This window comes from Heliconius melpomene, chromosome 20 (assembly GCF_056956725.1).
Source record: "Heliconius melpomene rosina isolate 202511_hmr_F chromosome 20, ASM5695672v1, whole genome shotgun sequence".
Classification (NCBI taxonomy): domain Eukaryota; kingdom Metazoa; phylum Arthropoda; class Insecta; order Lepidoptera; family Nymphalidae; genus Heliconius; species Heliconius melpomene.
This window is the reverse complement of record NC_140408.1, coordinates 9199623-9219077: the sequence shown is the minus strand read 5'-3', so window position 1 is coordinate 9219077 and position 19455 is coordinate 9199623. Positions and strand designations below refer to the sequence as shown.

The 19455-nt window shown below is 32.5% G+C and overlaps 1 protein-coding gene across 11 annotated transcripts in view; it reads left to right on the top strand.

Moving 5' to 3' along the window:
• The window catches only part of LOC146527863 (rho GTPase-activating protein 23-like), a 257849-nt gene that overhangs the window by 51517 nt on the left and 186877 nt on the right, over nt 1-19455 (top strand). For all 11 annotated transcript variants that reach the window (XM_085204396.1, XM_085204395.1, XM_085204403.1 and 8 more), the window contains exon 2: nt 10054-10538. In XM_085204396.1, the coding sequence (XP_085060522.1) occupies nt 10068-10538 (471 nt within the window). In that variant the 5' untranslated portion in view covers nt 10054-10067. The remainder of the gene's footprint in view (nt 1-10053; nt 10539-19455) is intronic.

The following is a 19455-nucleotide window of genomic DNA, read 5'->3' as shown; positions in this document are numbered from 1 at the left end:
TTTTATCACTTGTAATCTTTGGAATCGTGATGATAAGGTCGAAGCTATTGTTATTTTGGCATTTGCAATTTATTGTTTTGTAGCCTCGATCAAATATTTTTATGTTTATATCATTCATATTATAAATAATACTTTATACAATGATACTTTTAAATTATAATTTTATGCAACTTTCAAGCCTTAAACAAACATCAACCTTAGAATTTGCTTAGAACTTATTAGTTTCTTACACTATTAGCAAAACTCGTTTTGTAACTGTTATTTATCGTAACGGATTTGTGTGTGACACAATTGGTTCCTCAACGTCCACATTTGTACTGTAGGTATATATTATATAGAACCAATCATTCCAATCGTTGTTTAATAATATGATGAGATCACTGTATCGATTTTCTTACAACTTCATTTAATGCTTAATCAACCTCAATTGATTAATGATTGAATATAATTCTAATTGTTGATAAATAGCTTGAACATGTGTTTTTTTATTATATTATCATTAAGTAAAGTATTTTTTTTGTAGGAAACATAATTACTAGAATAGAATGAAATGTTCTGTATTTTCATTTATTCGCTCTGGTAACGGTGAAAGTGGGGAAGAGAAGTGGCTTAATGGGAAGGAAATATCTTAACACTAGGTTCTCAGGTACCCTCTGCCTATCTTACTGTCTTATATTTACCACCATTATTTTATCTTTTAGTTGGTAAAACAAATCCAGGGAGAAAGAGAACAACTGTATAATTAAGTTAACACTATCTATACCTGACCATTCAACAAAGTAGGTAGCGAAAGAAATGTTAAATGAATTTCTTAACTGACTATTGTTTTATTAGATCCAATGCAATATGGCATTATACTGCAGAGTGCAGACGCAATTGTGCAACATTAGCGTTGTAATTGTTCCGCGAGTCAGCAGGACTAATGATAACGGTGTGTTGACTGCGGGCGCGCCGCGGGTCCACTCACCGACGTAATTAAAGTTATTGGTTTGTTGTTGTGAAATGATGGTTGGAAATGAATGTTTTGTCTTTTTCTGTGTGAAATGATAATTGGAAATATTTTTATATCTTTTCCTGGGTAAAATGATAATTGGAAATAAATATATTGTCTTTTTGCCGATATAAATGATGATTAATTTCTTTTGGCAGCTAAATTAAAGACTATGTTTTGCTTGCCAGAATTTAACCCGGAACTCTTTTATCAAAACAATGAATGCAGACATTTTTGATTTGAATTAATACGTTGTTTTATTCACTATTATAAATTCGTTTTATAAATTTAAACTTACAAAAGTAGCGCGTAAGAGATTTAATATTTTGGTTTTAAATGATATTTATTGTTTTATGGTTTATTCATATTAAAATATTTAACTGTTCTTGTTAGACGCTGGGTGGCATCAAGACCGCCATATACGCCACCATATCTCTGCTCAATCGGGAAGTTAAAAACGTAAAAACATACCGGTTCTCTAGATCTACCCAGATGCGGTAGATGTGTGAAGGCAAAAAACCAAACTTGCCAGAATAACCTTTTGCAATGTATTATATGACACCAGTTTTGCAATCTTGATTCTCGTCATGAAATAACTAATCGTACGTTATTGCGTCGAGTGCAGTCAGGTATGATTTTTCGTGGAAGGACTGAATGCCACTGAGTCTTTATGAAGAACTCAATGATATGCTGTCATGTTGTGATTGGTGGCCAAGTTATTTGTTTTGTGTGATGAGTATTTAAATGTGCGTGTTTTTTATGGAAAATTCGTAATGAAGTAAACTATAGGATATACTGTATAATGGCAACTGAACATTTATCACTATTTTATTTTAAATATATCTTAATTCGAGCCTAATTGTACTCCTAACTAATGTTATATTTCTAAAGCTGTCTAGAAAATGAATTCTCGCTTTACTATCTTTGGTCTCATAAGTCTACGAGAAGAACCCGAGAAGAAAGTTTTGAGTACGCGGCGAATTTCATACAAAATTACAACAAAAAGGAGGAATAAATGCTCATATCGTTTGATTGCGCTGACTTTAATGTTTGATGTTTGCTGTGCCAAGGAACCTCAGAAAAACTAGACTAGAGTAGACTTAAATATTAGGTACTTATTTTAACTTGATATCTCCACGGGATCTCGAAACAAATGGTCTCGATAGACGGATAACAAATTGATCCTATAAGTGTTCCATTTTTCCTTTTGAGGTACGTAACCCTAAAAAATAAAACTTATTTTAAGACTTATATTAGTTTGTTATGATATTACTAACAGATAATAGAATATTAGCAATTTTATTAGTAAAGGGCTTCATTCAAATCTAGGGGTGAAGGAAATAATAAATAAGATTACATTTTATTTGCATATTCCTCCCCTCAAGTACAAACTGAAGGGAATTATACACAAATGCACTTACCGTTGCTTTGTTATTCTCTATCATTTTACAGACGGCATGTTAAACATTTGTTCAACAAAGAGTTTAGTAAGGATTATTTCTCACCTCTTGTACTAATGTCTAAATTCATTCAATCTGATTTTTGTCCATCTATCTATATATATAAAATCGAAAGGTCACTCACTCATCACGAAATCTCAGAAACTACATGTGCTAGGAATCTGAAATTTTGCATAGGAGTTACTTATAGGACGTAGGTGCTCGCTAAGACGGGAATTTGCAATATTCGATTTCTAAGGGGTTGTTTTTGGGGTCGAAAGTTTGTGTGAAACTTCGTTACTACAAATGCTATGAGTGTCAAATATTGCATAGACGTCACTAGGACGTAGTCATGGAGATAGAAATTAATAAGAACATAGTTCACGCGGGTAAAACCGCGAGCGGGACGCTAGTTTTAATATATATGTACCTAGAATATACTCATTATTATTAATATCTATAATAATGTTTCTATAACAGCGTATTATGAGTATGAATTTATTATTTATTACCTTATTAATTTGTTCAAAATAAGAGAAGGAACTACTTAGCATTCCATGGATTCATCGTGCGGATGCCGGGCTTATCACGTTGCAAACTGAGGAGTGCGTTCTAGAAATATATAATATAAGTAATTCATGATAGTTCTAGACAGGCCGAGGAGATATTTTAGAAAAAGTTTCGCTGTTCTCCATCGTGTATCGATCAATACTTTTTCCTTGACAGAAGATTAGTCCAGAAGTACCATTATTAACTTCTAGACTAATCTTCCGGAGTATCGTCATTTTGAGTACGTACTTAAATTAAAGAGTTCAATATGTAAAATTATTTTAAATATTTTCGCATCAACACTCACAATGTTTGAAGTGCTATAACCCTTCCATTAAATAAAGACTTAATTGCACAGCCTCGCATTTTAATGATCTGACAACAAAGACCCTTTCTCAGTTTAGCAGTGAATCATTGGCATTGGCTTGAAATGACGGACCACACGAAATACCTGTGTTTCTGCAAATTATAGTATCTACTTATATTTTTATTAGAATAGCATAACTATTTTTTAATCATCATCGATTTAGCACAACATTATAGAATTGATAATATAGAAAATATTTCATAATATGATAACTACGTAAATATATTTCATCGTGGCGCCGTGATAACGTCTGACCACAACCGCGACGGTTGAGCAATCGATTCCCACTTAGGGGAGTGAATTATATTAATTTCCTCGATCTTTACCTTGACCTCGAGCGGAACGTTAATTTGCCAATTATTCTTAAAAATACTTATTGTATTCAATAGATAATGTTAAACTATTTATACTTCTCACACATTTAAATCAACAAACATAATAAAATGACTCAGATTCATAAACTGTTTTTGTTCTATCGATCGCGATTTTTATTAGTATTGAATCTTACTTCACGGTGAGTAACATGTATTATCGTAAAATGACTCAAGTTTTTGTGCTTAGGACATGTAGTACTTATTATAAGTTCTAGAATAGTTTCAATGTTAAATTTACATTGTACCTATATATGCTAAACTTAGAACAGACAATATTTTTCATTGTTTTTATGACATTTCTATATAATAATAAAAGTACATTCATAACGCTAGTCTATAATTTTACGAGTACTTAGTGTAAATAAATCACAAATCACCAATACCTTAGGTCGTGCCTCAAATACAAATCAAAGTGAGACGTGACCGGCATCCGAGTGCATCGGATTTGAATAAATAAATCACGTCTGTTTCATCCCGACTCATTTGTTAGCTGGCGAGAGAAAGGCGTCCGATTCCTCGCCCCCGACGCAATCATAAACCGAATCTACCTTTTACCGCCTCGACGGCTACGTGTACATAGCGGACTGGCCGGGAACGAGGCGATCGCAGTTGCAAACTTACCTTCCAATTTTACTTAACCTCAACTCTCAATTCTCCTTTCCGTGTCAATGGGAACGTAAATTTTTATCTTTCGGTGAAAGCGAATCGCTTAAGGTTTTATTTAGTTTCCGGTACACTCTCGTGCTCGTCCATATCTTTGGTGCCATCGATTGGCAGCGATGGTATCTGCGTGAGTTCACACCACGGATCCTCGAGATACACTTCGTGACCGCATAGGTCTATTCCGCATTTATCCAGCGTTGATAGATTTACGGTAGTAACCTCTTATTAATTTGTGCCAATTAAAGACTGTTATGAACGTTTTACCGATATTGTTAATTTATTATTACGAAATTTATGAGTGGTGCGATGCTAACAAATTTTATAGCGAATATTATCTGGCCGTCTATCATAAGTTTGCAGCTGGTTTATTGAGATAAATATTTCACACCTGAATATTTATTACGGATATTAAATAAAATGTGTGCCATTACAATGATTAAAGTCTTAATAAAACTTCCTGTACGTAAAGTATTTTTAGTTTATTAGGTGTTCTAATCGGAGTATTGTAGTCGTCGTTTCAAACACTACGTAATACATTATCACACGTCGAGTTTTATCTGCAAAGCTCGTGATGTATCGTAATCGTAAGGGTCATCTAGATCAAACAACGAAGAAGTCGTTAAGGCTACCGTTAATCTAAGCTATACGGTATTTAAAGGTACTATTCTATAATATGTAAGAAGTGTTATATTATTTTAAAATTACGAATCTATTGTGGAAGTTATTCTTCTGTTTTGAATTGAAAACTGTTTTGCTAATGGTATGGTGAATATATTATTGGTATTTTATTAGTTAAACCGTTCGTACAATATGCATATTTTCAATACGAATAAATATTTATGCTTTGACCTATGTAATTCTAATACCGTTGAATGTTTGCCATGTGGGTTAGTTCCATTTGGACGTAAATAATGATAAGTACATTCATTTATTTTTAGTTCGAAGTGTCATTCGTCTGTCAGTCAGATATTATTACTCGACCGCCTACAGCAATTACTAGTTTGGCACGCGACTGCAGTAGGTACCTATGTGCATACGGGACTTGAGTATGATGATAATTATTAATGGCCAATGCTTGCTGATCTGTGGCACGCAAGGTAAAATATTCATTGGACTCGTGTATGTCCTACATACGATGATACGGGTTATATTATGCTTGTTTAGGTAATAATTACCTAATTAAGGTAATAAGTAACTGAGTTAAATTTTAAGACAATTTTTAGGTTCAGTTTATTATTTTAATTTTTGATTAGACGATAATCGTTTTTCTTCCGAATTCCAATATTCATGGTATAATTTATTCGAGATGACCATATAATGTTTAAAAAACGATATGGATATTTTAAAGCCGAAAAGAAAAAAATATATTTTAAAGCCGAAAAGATTATATTATCTGAAAATATTGGTACCAAAAAATCTAAAATTTAATATAGTACAATTCATTTCTTCGCTCTGGTGTCGAGGCGGCGTTGTGCTTTGCCAATCAACACGCAATGCCTCCAGATTTTCGGTGGAAAGAGGGGAATGGGGATTGTCTTAACACTAGGTTCCCTTTGCCTACCATGCTATGTGCGGGATACAGCGTGAATATGATTTCATTTTATATGTATATTTAATAGTTAAAATATATTAAAAATACAGTTTGGCCACCCTACTTCCACATAACATTACGACGCGACGTACGCGTACCTAGGTATAGGTATCCAAACACCGCATCGGTTTCACTGAAACCGTGCGTGCGACGTGTAAATAAATAAATGCAGTGTGCATTTGCTATCTTCATGCATCTTAAAATAAATAATGATCATTTTTAAACAAAAAATGTGTAAATATATCTTTACACACGTATACGTTTTTATTATTTTATTTGCATATAAAGTTAATTTATTGTATTTTTTATGAATCATATGGATTTTTGTGTTTATTTGAATTATTCATAATTTTTGGTCCTTTGTCCGACTATTATTGATAAAAAATGGTATCGACAAGTTTTTTTTCTAAAAAGCAGATGCTTCAAGCGTTAGTTAATATGATCAAAGTCGAAGATGAAAAAAATGTTTAACGATTTTACGAACTTGACTTCTGATACCTACCTACTCAAAAGCTAAGCACGTTTTATTCTGCATATACCAGAAAGAGAATCTAGTGTCAAGTTTCTCCGTTCTCCGCCCGAATTCAAAACATTGCATCTTCAGAGATGGAATTCAAAAGCCGCTATTTTGAAAAACTGACCAATTTCTTCTAATTGCAACAAGACAAAGAGAACGAGTGCTGTAATTGTGCCATCGCAATAGGAGCTTAATAGTAAATACTATAATTATAAAAGAGCTAACCGCTAATCTAGAAAATATGTGAAGCAGGTAATCGTTCTGCTATTACAGAGTGGAGCTGTGGGTACCTAGGAACATGCTGTAATTGAAATCCTTTATAATTGGCGTAATCTTGTAATTTCTTGTTACAATGAAAGTTATTTTACTCACAGAAATATAATTGAGGCCAGTCGTTGCGCAGGGGTAAACACGACAAGTAGTAGGTTCGATTCCCAATTCAGTTCAAAAACCGCGCCTATATCCACTTTAATTCCACCTGTAGTTCCTCTGGTGATACAATGGCTTGTGGACGGCATTAATGACTTGTGTCCCATACGCTTGTTTTCTCTTGTCTTTTCCATAAAAAAATATAAAACTAACTTTAAACTCTAATTAAACTATTTTTATTGTTTGCTGTTAACTTTTGATTATATTAAACATTCTTATATCGATCAGAGCCGGGGGTAGATTTTAAAAGAGAAGAATCCATTTTGTTTTACAACCCCTTGGGCCTTAGCTTCTAATCTCATTAAAATGTATGAGGTTATACTATCTTTGATCACTTTGATGTTGCTTCCTTCTTATCAAGAGAAACCGGCTTAATAGCAGCATTAGTTTTAATTTAATCCCTTTAACAGATAATTTATTACTGTATTAAACTTCTATTATACTATGTATCCAATTAATTGCTTTGCCACGAGGATCCTTTCCGTGGGTAATCTTTTCTTAGTATTTAGAAATCATTAATTAATACTACTAGAACTAATTAAAATTACTAATTAGTACTAAAATTCTGCAATACTATATATATATATATTATAAAATGTAATAACTTAAAATATAAATTTTTCACCTTAGGTAAGTATTAAAATTTTAACAACAAAACCTTTGTTTAATTGAATACGAAAACAGATCTCGTTTCAAGAAGGAAACGAGTGAAGGTTCCCCCACAATTACCCTTACACGTAGTCAACGTGAAGATATACAATCTATAGGAAAATTGCCTCTGCAGGCTATCATCATGAAGCGAGTGGTGTGGGGTAAGACACGCGACCCCAACACCGAATAATCAACAAAACCAACTTCTGTTACCACTTCACAAAGTATATATTGCATAATCAAATATCTCACACGTATACTTTAAAGAGCATCGCGCATGCGTTTGTTTTGGAGGGAAAAGCGTCCCCATAGAAACTGACTATCGGAACAAACGTTGCAAGTGCAGTAGGTAGGCACTCTAAAATTATCAGTGTATTGTGTAAATTGAAAACGCTTATCGACAAATAAATTGTTGCTTACACGCATTTACTGACGGTAAACACGGTTCTGAGCCAGAGATACGATAAATAAAGGCTTTGATTCTACTACTTTGTTCCCTTCTTGGTTAACTGTCCATGGGACTCGCGAAGTGTATTGTTGTAACGGTCTAACATTAGGTTTGAGCGGAGTTACGTCATGTAAGTTTTTTTAAGGTTTTGTTTAATAATTTAAAAATATTGTACCTATAGCATAATTTTTAAACAGATGTGAGTAATATATAGCTGTAGTAAGTATTTTTTGTTATTGGTGTGCGTATGTTCTATACGTTGCAAATGTTTTTTTTTGCATTAACTATTTTTATTCACCGTCGTCGTCGTGCGAATTTAGTTTTTTTTTGAGTTGACAAAGAAAACCTATTTCGTAGGTCGTTTACATTAGAAATATTAAAATACTATGTTATATAAATTTAGTAATTGCCTAAATGAAAAATTAAGCAAATGTGATAATACAATAAGAAATTATTCTGTAACGTAACTAAGCCACTAATTACTTGAAAGAATATTCTAACACCAAACTATCAACAAATCGGCTTCTCTCAAAGGAACCGACTTAATTGGGGTAACTCGCTCTATTCGTCTATTCATTCGATTGATTAGACCTTTTAATTTGTTTGTTTTATTATTCAAAATGCATATTACTTAAGACATTGAACTCTGTATTTAAAAGCAAAATAATTGATTTTCAAGGTTATATGGAAAAGCAGTAAAATTTTAATAACGTTAATTACTATGCGCCAAAAATCGTGTTATTTTGACCACATTTCAAGGAAATCGAATGGATGACAATTTTAAGAAGCAGCAAATTTAAATTAATTAAAATGTTAACTGTTTTGCAATACAATAAGATATAGTACGTTCCATAGATAATTACAGTTAATTTTTGTGAACTTCAAATATTTTTATGGCAACATAAAAAGTTTACTTAAATCCCGACAGATGGCGATAAAAGTTAAGAATTTCAAAATATAAGCGAAAAAACTGTTCATATATTTCCTGTATTTTATTATGTCTGATTGTTACTGTGCTCGTTATTATTGATAGTTATTACAATTAACTTAATGTTAACTTTCATAATATTTTACAGTCGGAAGCAAATAAACATCTGGTTTAAATTGGTAGGAACAGTAAAAAATTAATTACCTACCTTTGTTCATAAAAAACAATTCGCAATACTAACAGATGGTGAGTTCGAACAATGACTGCTATAACGGCTCTTAAATTGAGAACAAAAGGTTTTTGAAAAATGCACATGCGTAAGCGCAGACGCCGTGTCGCCGGCGGCGCGCTGTACGTAAACCTACACGCTATCTAGTTATGGCCTTTTCACATAGATGGCGCTCATAAAAAAATGTTAAAATATTGGTTTTCAATTTTATCTTCTTTGCTTAATCTTTTGCTCATTTATAATATATATAGAGAGAGAGTTTTTTGTAGTTGAAAATTGGTTGGAGATAATCTAACAAGTTCTATGAACTGCTTCTGTACCAGTCCTTTACGAATAAATAAATAAATTCAATTATAAATATTTTTTATTTATTTAACAGCATCATACACTTCCGCTTGTTTTATAGTTGCAAATATTAAATTTATGTATTGTAACATCATATTCCTATACAATGTTTTATTTTTCTATTCTTATTTAAAACTACTTTCAAAGCATTATCATATAAAGGAACAATAACCTTATTAAATTTCACCTAGAAATGTTTATAATATATCAACAGACCGTGACTAAATAAATATTTCTTCTTTTCTCTAGACAAAAAAGAGATAATTAATTATATGCGTGTTGTTATGTTTATTGGTTCAAAATAACGCAAAATATGTATACTCGTACATCATGGCTTAAAATAAAAGCTTTTTTTTTGTATATTTCTTTCTTTGAACGGACTCTTAACGACTTAGGATCTTTTCTTGAATGTAATCTAGTTACTTGAGTTACTATGTATTTTTTTTTAAAATAAGCAACAGTGTTAGTGCTTAACAATTACTTATATCTAATTTTAACTAATTATTTATAATATCTATCTTTTTCTCCACAGATTGGCGCGCACCGATGACAGATGAATCGGAGGCGGGGCGGCGTGCGCGCGCCCCCCCGCCGCGGCCGACCGTGCGCCCCGAGCCGCGCCCGCGCACCATACCACCGCGCCTCATCCGCCCTTCAGAACACCTAGCCATGGTGGAACAAGCCAGAGAACGCCGACCACCTCCCCTCATGCCGTCAGTCACTGTGCTCCCAGGTCCTTCCCGTACTCAAGTGCCTAAACCTATCCAAAATCAAAGATCTTCTTCCGTTGTGCAAGGGATGACGATGCAATCTCATGCAATGCCCGTTCAATCCATGCCAGTGCCACATATATTGCAAGGGACTATACAAATGCACCCTTCAATACAAGTGCAAGGGTCGAGACTCCCGCCACCGCCCCCAGTGCCTAGGCCCTACGTCCCACCCCCTACGCGGATGCCGGCGCCGATGGCGATTAACCCTGTTTCGCGGCTACCACAACCAAGGAGAGATATACAGGTAGGTGTTTATGCTTGTTTGTAGGAAGAATACTTTTTAAATTGAAGACATTTAAATTGTTGTAAAGTCTTTTATATTGATGGTATGATGATAACATTTTAACAGCAGATTAACATTTTTTTGTCACTTAACAGGCTGCAGGATATATAGAAACTAGTCTAACTAATCAAGACACGCAATTAGAAACGAAACTTAACATCAAAATTAAAAATAATTTTACATAATCCTAATTAATAAATAATTCTTACAATTTAATTCAATTCCTAATACATATGTTATATTTTACAAGGGACGTATTGTAATAAATAAAATAAAATTAAAATAGCTTTACATCCTTTCCTCTGAATTTTCATTCAGTTTATGATAAACTTTTTTACACGGAGCAAAATTTTCTAAGAAATTCTTCTGAGACTTATTACAGGAAAATCCAACCAGGAAAATCTAATGTAGAGAAGGCAATCCCATCTCAATAAACCCGGTAAGGACCCGATGAGGTGAGAAAACACAACGGCAATAAATACTTTAAACGACCTGTTCGTATGCGCCGACCAATTCGAAAGTCTTGCTAATTTATATGCATATAAATGTTATAAATTAGACTTAGCGGCAACAATATTAACAATATTTGAAAGTGACGGCTTAATTAAGGCTATATATAAATGTTTTTCAATTTATTTCGCATTGTTCGCTGTTACATAAATCTTATTGAAATGTTCGAAATACTTTTTAGTTTTGTTGAAATATCATTTAAACTCCTAACTTTAAATCTATCTTTTTTGTTTGAGAACATAGAATATTTTAGTATAAAAATAACATAATACAGGTACTTTTTTATGTCTTCATATATATGAGTATCGAGCGATCAATAATTTTTACTCTTTGCCTACTCAGAGACCTTGTCCTGAGTGGAAGTCTTTACCTCTTTACTACAAATTTAAAAACGCAAGTCACATTTACTCAGATTTGTTCTTACTACGCTACAATAACGTTTTATAATACTTATGTCTATTATTATTTACACTACACACTACACTTAAATCAAACCAAACATACTTGTTCCGCAGACATGTTGTTTGTATTAGGCAACATACGTGGGCGACACTTTCGTTGGCAAACTCAAGTATGGTAATCATTATCAGAACGATGATATTGCATTATTCATTGAATCAAACATCAATACAAAAAGGATAGCGATCTTAGTTGTTACAATAGAATTATGAAGGCATCTCGTAGCGCCGCGGAAAATAAATTTTATTAATAGAATATTACCTAAAAATATACTAAAAACCGCAAAATATTGACTATAATAGATACTACAGCACTCCGTTAAGAATATTACAGCGGCATATAAATGATTGATGCAAAAGATATTTTGTTATTTACCATATTTGGCGGTGATGACTATAACAATGGATCGTTAAGTGTGTTATAACTTTTAAGTGGAAGCGTCAGTAATTGCAATTTCTTTATTTTTCACATTTTCTTTATATCTTTGACACAGTTCATTGTTCCTTTTAATGCTAAATCGTCCTGACTAGACTGGGCGGAGGAGACCCTTGGCTTAATGTCGGTTACACTTAAGGCGTAATTAACTCAATGCCTATGTCATTTATGGTCTATCACTGATATTGTTTAAAAAAATAAAAAAAAAAAATGTTTTTGTTTTCTCCTTAGCTTGTAGCAGTCGTTAAGTTACAGTTCATACCCCATCTTTTACCTATAAGATATTTAATTTATATAAATTTTAACTTTCTTAAGAGCCTTAAACGTAGTAAAATTATCATATTCAATCAAATAATCGATTGAGGTAAAATGTTGTGAAGGTATAATAGGTTATTTAACAGTCCATTATACATTTAGCGATCGCTTAATACTTACTTGTTGATTATACTCGTATTCTGTTGAAGCGTGTCCCTGCGAGAGGTCCCTAATGATTTGGCCCACTTCTCTTGATTGAGCATTGGATTGGCTCACTAACAGCTCAGAGGCCGACACTCGATTGTATATTGAAAGAGATCGTTTGTCTTGCTTTTATTGCAACACAATTGTTTGTCGGATGCTAAATGACGTTTCGATAAAGGCGGTAACGGTAGTTGCTCTGTATGAGGTTTCTGGTAGAAATTTTTATTAGAATACTGTAAAACTTGTTTTTGTAAAAAGAAAATTGTGATACTGTTTTATTTTGAAGAAAATAATGAGAAAGATATACTGTAAAAAAATATGATTAAAAATATATATTAAGAGCTTGGCACATGACCCTGTGACACAGTTTTGATAAAAAATCCAATACAGGTTATGTTTGTGTATACACTATTTAAGCTGTCATCTAATACGATTTAAGATGTGAGAATAATAATAAAAATATTTAGCAATAATAAACAGCCCACACATTTTAAAATCGATTTCATACTTCATTTATAATCAATTACCAACAATTACGCTCTTCGTTTCTAATAGGCATTCCCGATACGCTTGACGTGCCTTATTTGAATAAAAAATTGTTTCTGATTATAAACCATCAGCAAACATAGAACATCGCCGGCGTTTTAAATTGACGTAATAGTAATTCATTGTAGTATAATGGCCGATATTAATAAGCCTCCCCGATCAGACCGCCCGTGGACGCGTGGGTGACAATCGATACATTTATAAAATAAATCGTGACAAAGAATCGAATTGAACTCGTATAATGATCGTTTATATTATACATACATACATTCTTTAGGCTTTCTCTTTTATTAGATGTGTCTCGGACATCAAAAACTTGATAGTATCCTTGTTTTTAAATATAATTTTAAATTTCCGCTTGTCTCAGTTGGAAGTGCTTATATTTTTTTCATTAAATGAACGTACGATTTAATTTTAGACAGAAATCAATACATATTCTCTGTTACTTGTTTTTAGGTTAACTTATCAGTATAACTTGAAGAACAATGAAAAGATTTTGATTAAAGACAAAACCTTATTACCCAATTTAGAACTTACCTATGAACTAGAATAAAGGCAAAATAAAGATACAAGACAAGTAGCGTCTTAATAGTTATATACTTTGTGTTTTTATGGTTATGTTCTCACTGAAATCCTCATATAGCAGGGAAGACAGAGGGCACCTAGAGTCAGACTCCATTGCCGCACAATGCTGCGCGTTTGTTTTTTTACAAGAGCAAAGAAATGAAAATACAAAATTATTTATTCCCTCAAGTGGAAATCGAACTCACAACATTCACACGCTGAGAAACTACTCCACGACGGCATCTATTCTGTTATCTTTAACTAATAAGCAGGTATATGTTAGATATAATGTAAGTTGCCCCATAATAGTTCACCTCTTTATTATAATTTGCGATCAAGGGTTGCACCCACGCGACCGTGTTAGTTGTTAATGACTCGATGTATCTGCCCAGTTGAGAAATGTCGATATTACTGAGGTCTGGGTGCTTTGACAATTGCATTTAAATTTAATTGTTTCACGTAATTAATTATCTAATTTACGAATATAGATTGAGCTAATAAAAGTTTATGAAATTAGATTATTTAGCATTGTAGTTGCGCATGGGCACAAGCGAGAGGCTGTAAACACGACAAGTTTTGAGTTGATTCCCATTCGGCAAAATGAAATAATTAAAAATTTAATTTGTTTTCTATACTCTGGTTCGAGGCTAAGTTCGACGGCGAAATCTCTTAATGATATCGGCCGATTTCAACATGGATATTTTATGTAATATTACTTGTATATGTTTAGCATACAAACAGTATTCATAAATTTACAATACTACTGAGTCAGTAGTACCATATTGACCAATGTAACACAATACAAAGAAAGCTGCTTTTATATTTAAAATACAAGTACAAGTTCTGAAAATGGCAAGAAATTTGATCTTTAGAAAGAGGGCCCAAAGATTACTGGCTTCTTGGTGAACGTAAAAAGTCGAGAGTGCAATATCGGTTTACAAGAGTTTTTTAACTTCGTTTTTAACGTTTAGTGCCTTTAAGTCAAGTGGGCGGTGAATGTTTAGTTGTTTAGCTTTTTTATTACTCATATATAAGAATGGGACCTATTTGTGTTCGTGTTTGTTAAGCGTACAGATATCGATTACTCGTTTCCACTTAATTGTTCTTTGTTTGCCTCGATAGTTGTACACTTTTGATTTTTTTTAGCTTAACACTATATTCCTACCGAAGTACCCAGACGAAGGAGACCTCTTCATACATGCCCTCCGGAGGGTCCTCATGCTTTTTACGTAACCTTCCTCCGGTATCATCGATCCTGTATTTTCGAAGGTCAACTGAGGTCACTCCCCCGCCTCTTTTAGCTCTTAAAATTTAGCCTGCCTCTCTTAGCTTCTAAAAATTATTAGTTAAAATATACGTTGGAACTGATATTAAGGTCTTAACCTATTAAAATCCAGGTTAGGAAAGTAATTTCTCATGAGAGACGCTCGCCGCCCACATTGAACGCGCTCTGATTGACACTTGACGGTTGTACGCATTTCCATTGCTTACGGACGATTTGCCCTTATGACGTGGTTTAATACACTTTTTTTTATGTGTTTTTATATTTGTTATTGAAAATCTTTAAAGACCTGATAATGCAAATACTATTTTAGTGTTACGTATTTTGTTTTAATAAAAAGATTCCTCAAAATTTTTTACTTATTAGGTTTCAATTTTCAAATCTTTATACCTATATTGTTTATTACTTTGTTATGTTAAATAATTTATATATTTCCTTTACATTACTCATGGGGTGACTGCAAATTGACGCTAATTAAATTAAAAAACTGATATTTAAGACTATTGAAAGATATCAGTAGAAATTCTGTCTGTGCTGTGTCTTCAGCAGTGGACTACGTTTCGCATAGAGTATATTTCGTAAATATGTTCAATAAAAACAAACATTTATCAATTATTACAAGATTTCTTCGTCATTACAGTAAGAATATATGTCTAAATCAGCACTGTTTGTCAGTTCAGTGTTTGTCAGTTTTACTTACAATATCTCACTGTTATAGTCACATTATCTAACAAATCGATATTTTATTTTTAAATTCAATACTTTATAATTTTCTCATAGACAACATGTAAATTTACAAAATACAAAACAAAAACTAAATCGTTGACGCGTTCCGTACAAACGTGGTAATAAACTGTTCCGTACGAGACGTACGGGCCGATTATGCAAATATTGTCGTTCAACTGCAGCCATATACGGATACAATGAAATGGGTCATTTTTTAAATGTACCAACCATTAAATTCATATGTTAATTTTGTGCATACATTTGCATATTCGCTCTCGGTAGCTCTCTTGTGGGACTGACAGGGGAAACCTATTTTGCTGTCATTTTAAACACAATGCGGTCGGACAGTAATTGACGGGTATTAAAAATGATATATGTGTTTTTGTGTACTATATTTTCAATTATTTTCATTAAATATGATATATGATGTTGATTTCATATTCATTATCGGAAAAAAAAAACAATTTGTAGAAATACTAAGAACAAGAAATATAGAAAATAATGAGTATTTTTTGACCATTTTTTTTAAATATGTAAGGAAGCTTTTGCATGTATGTAAATTGTATAAAATATATTATGTATAGATATATTTACAATCTTCACAACTTTGGAATACTCTACTCTATCTTTGGAGTGTGCTAGATATTTGTAAGAGCGAGCTTTTCACCGCTGCTCCAAAAGTGGCAACAGCTTTTTAACCGATTTCAAAAAGGATGATTGATACTTTTTGTTTAATTTTGTGCACATAGGTATAATGAAGTCAGTCAGTTTATGTTTTTATTTAAATAACTATTCTCTAAAGCTTTCCTCGTACTACAAATAATAAGAAAAGGCAATAAAACGGAAATATTGTGGTTTATCGCCTCTAACATAGACCATTAATTATTATTCATATATTAAATATACGACTGGAGAAATTCTAATTGAAAACTACGAATTAGAAATTTACATAGAAACGTGTGAATGGGTAAATTTCCTCGCTAAATAAATCAGTGACGGTGATTGCGTATATCATTAAGTGAAAAGTAGCTACAGAAACCCTATTAGACGTTTCGCGATTAAGATAGGCTTTCTGCGGTCGGGAACAAATTATTTTCAACGCAAATGGACTTAGATGATGGGTTTTAGAGCGACCCAGAATTATTTCCCTTGTACAGATAGCAAATTATGAAGATTTATTAACTGGTAAAGGACATTTCTAGATTATACATTCCAAATGTGCGTATAGATTAATGTTCATAAATATGTTTTGTCATGCAAACTTGTTTACTTATATAACGACTAAATTGTAATTTTAAAATGGTCGTGCTTAGTGAAAACGAAAAAAAAAATATCCGTATTCGTGCTGTTCTTGACTAATGGTTTTTCGAGCAGCTATATTAAATGTTTCAATAATAAAATATAAAGTATTAGTCGCCCGAAAACTTGTTAACGTACCGTTTCCAGAAATTCTCGCTTAGTCTCTCCTGCACTTCCCTGTCGAACCTACCTACCACCATCCTGTCGAATTTAATTTTCTAAGTCGAGCAGTTTTCTTCAATACGTTGTCTGTCAGCCAATAACGGGAAAATTTTATATTTATAAATGACTAGTGGGCCCGGACGCGGCTACGCCCGCGAAAATATAAGCCTAAATAATTAAAATGAGTTAAAAAATAATAATAAGTGGAGATTTATTATTAGAAAAAATATCTGAGTAACCGAAATGAACAAACAAGAGAAGTAAAAGTAACTAAAGGAAATTCTTAATATTAGAAAAAGTACCTAAAGTTTGCCGTGCGCGCGTACTAAACATTTTCCTATATTAAATAATTAGTAATTTTTGGGAACAATATTAAATAAAATCCCAAATGATTAGAATTACGATATTTTAAGAGTATAACATCGGTATAGATAACTGAACCGAGATTAATTAATTATAAGCAGCAAATAATTACATAAAAAATAATAGTAATTCGAAAATATATAAAAATTTACAAAATCATCAAAGTCACCCGTTCGCGTCGGTCATACTATACCACTTGTAGGCTAGGTCATTTGGAATCAAGCCGTTGCTTAGCAACGCGTAGCGACGACTGTTATTAACATGGCGGAATAAATTGCATGTCAAATTAAGTATTTTAATATATTGGGTATATATCGAAAATATTACAAATATGGAAAAATAAGTATCCTATGTTCATCCCGAGACCCTCAAGTATCTCTATATGAGTATTTTATCACAATTAAATTAGCGGTTGGACCCTGATTGCGTAAAAGACAGACAGACGCACAGACAGACAGACAGACAGATTTATAATATAGGTATGGATAGTAGTGTAATATGTATATCAAAAAAAAATTGAACTTGCAATATATATAGCAAATAATAACAATAATTTCATAAACACACAATCGTATATGTTTATTTACACAACAAGTATAAGGAAACGTTCAGTTATTCCTAACGTATGGCCCAGCCATGACCGCGGACATGATACAACAAACGCCGCTACGCCCACGCGTAACGAAGAGCGCCGCTAATCGTAAATCGATATATTGATAGACGCATACAAGGTGCTGCTAAGAAATCAAATGTATTTTCTAGGAAGTGCAAATATAGAGGTCCTTATTTTTTTCTTGCTTTCTCCATCTTCACGCTGTATAACGTAGTGTCTTAACACTAGGTAGAGGAACTGCTTATCCTACTTAAAACACTATTGATTTATCAGGCCCGTCCCTATTTTGCAAGTATGTTGTACTTGTAATCATAATTAATATGTGTATTTATCATATTTTAGTATCATTAAGATATGAAAAATACCTTAAATATTTCCCGATAGAGACGTAATTGCTCCACAAGATTGGGGTGACCGTGTCGCTGTTTCCATGAAGTGGCGGATAAGGAAGCTGTGCTCTGGTAATCAAATCTCAATCAGTATCTAGAAGGCAATTTTTTACATTAACTATTAAAATGCAAAAAAGTTGTTATTTTCATCTTCTTTTAATTTCTTACACTTGAGGTTTGTTTAAAGCAATTCACTGTTTTCCGTATTTATCACAAAAGTTTGCTAACTGCTAACGTCATATGTTATGAAATAGATAGATATATGTAGCCTATTCTATAGTTTTCATTTATAATTGGGCTATCTTAGGCAAAGATATTTTTTTATTTAATTTAGTAATTCATAAGATTAACACGTTCAATCTAACAAACTCCTTAGCTTTATAATATTAATATAGATGAATTTATATAATTTTAATCCAAATTTAATTTTATATGTAAATACCACTCCTACATTTACGATTAAAATGCTAATATTTAATTAATAAAAAATAATAGAGCACATGTTTTCTCTACAAAGAGCGACAGTCGAGAACCTAATACCATTCACGTCAATTTGAGGACGTATTAGCTTTTATAGGAAGATAAACAGCCTTCGTGACTCGAATGAGATTGATCGAAGCGTGTCGTAAGGCTATATAAATCGATATTCGCCTTATCTGTGCCCGTAACGCTATGTCTGCAGGTAGGTTGTTTTACACTAAGACTTACATTTATTGGGTACTATTCTTGATTTTTCATAGTTATTTTGTTTGAAAGAAATAAATAATTTTACAATTTAATATTATCCACTTTTTTAATATAAAACCGACATATATTCATTGTTAGAGTATTTTACCATCAAATTTCTTATTGATTACCAACCTTATAGGGCTAAGCGTTAGTAACCTCATCAGTCGAGACTTGCACATAATTGACAATAGAGCTTTAGTAAAACTAAAGTTGTGAATGAAAAAAAAAAGAATATTCCTTAAATAAACACACAACACTCTACACTTTTTATTTATTTTATGTGAATTAATATAATAATTTATTAAGACTTGAATATGTATACATTAAATCTAGGTAAGTTCT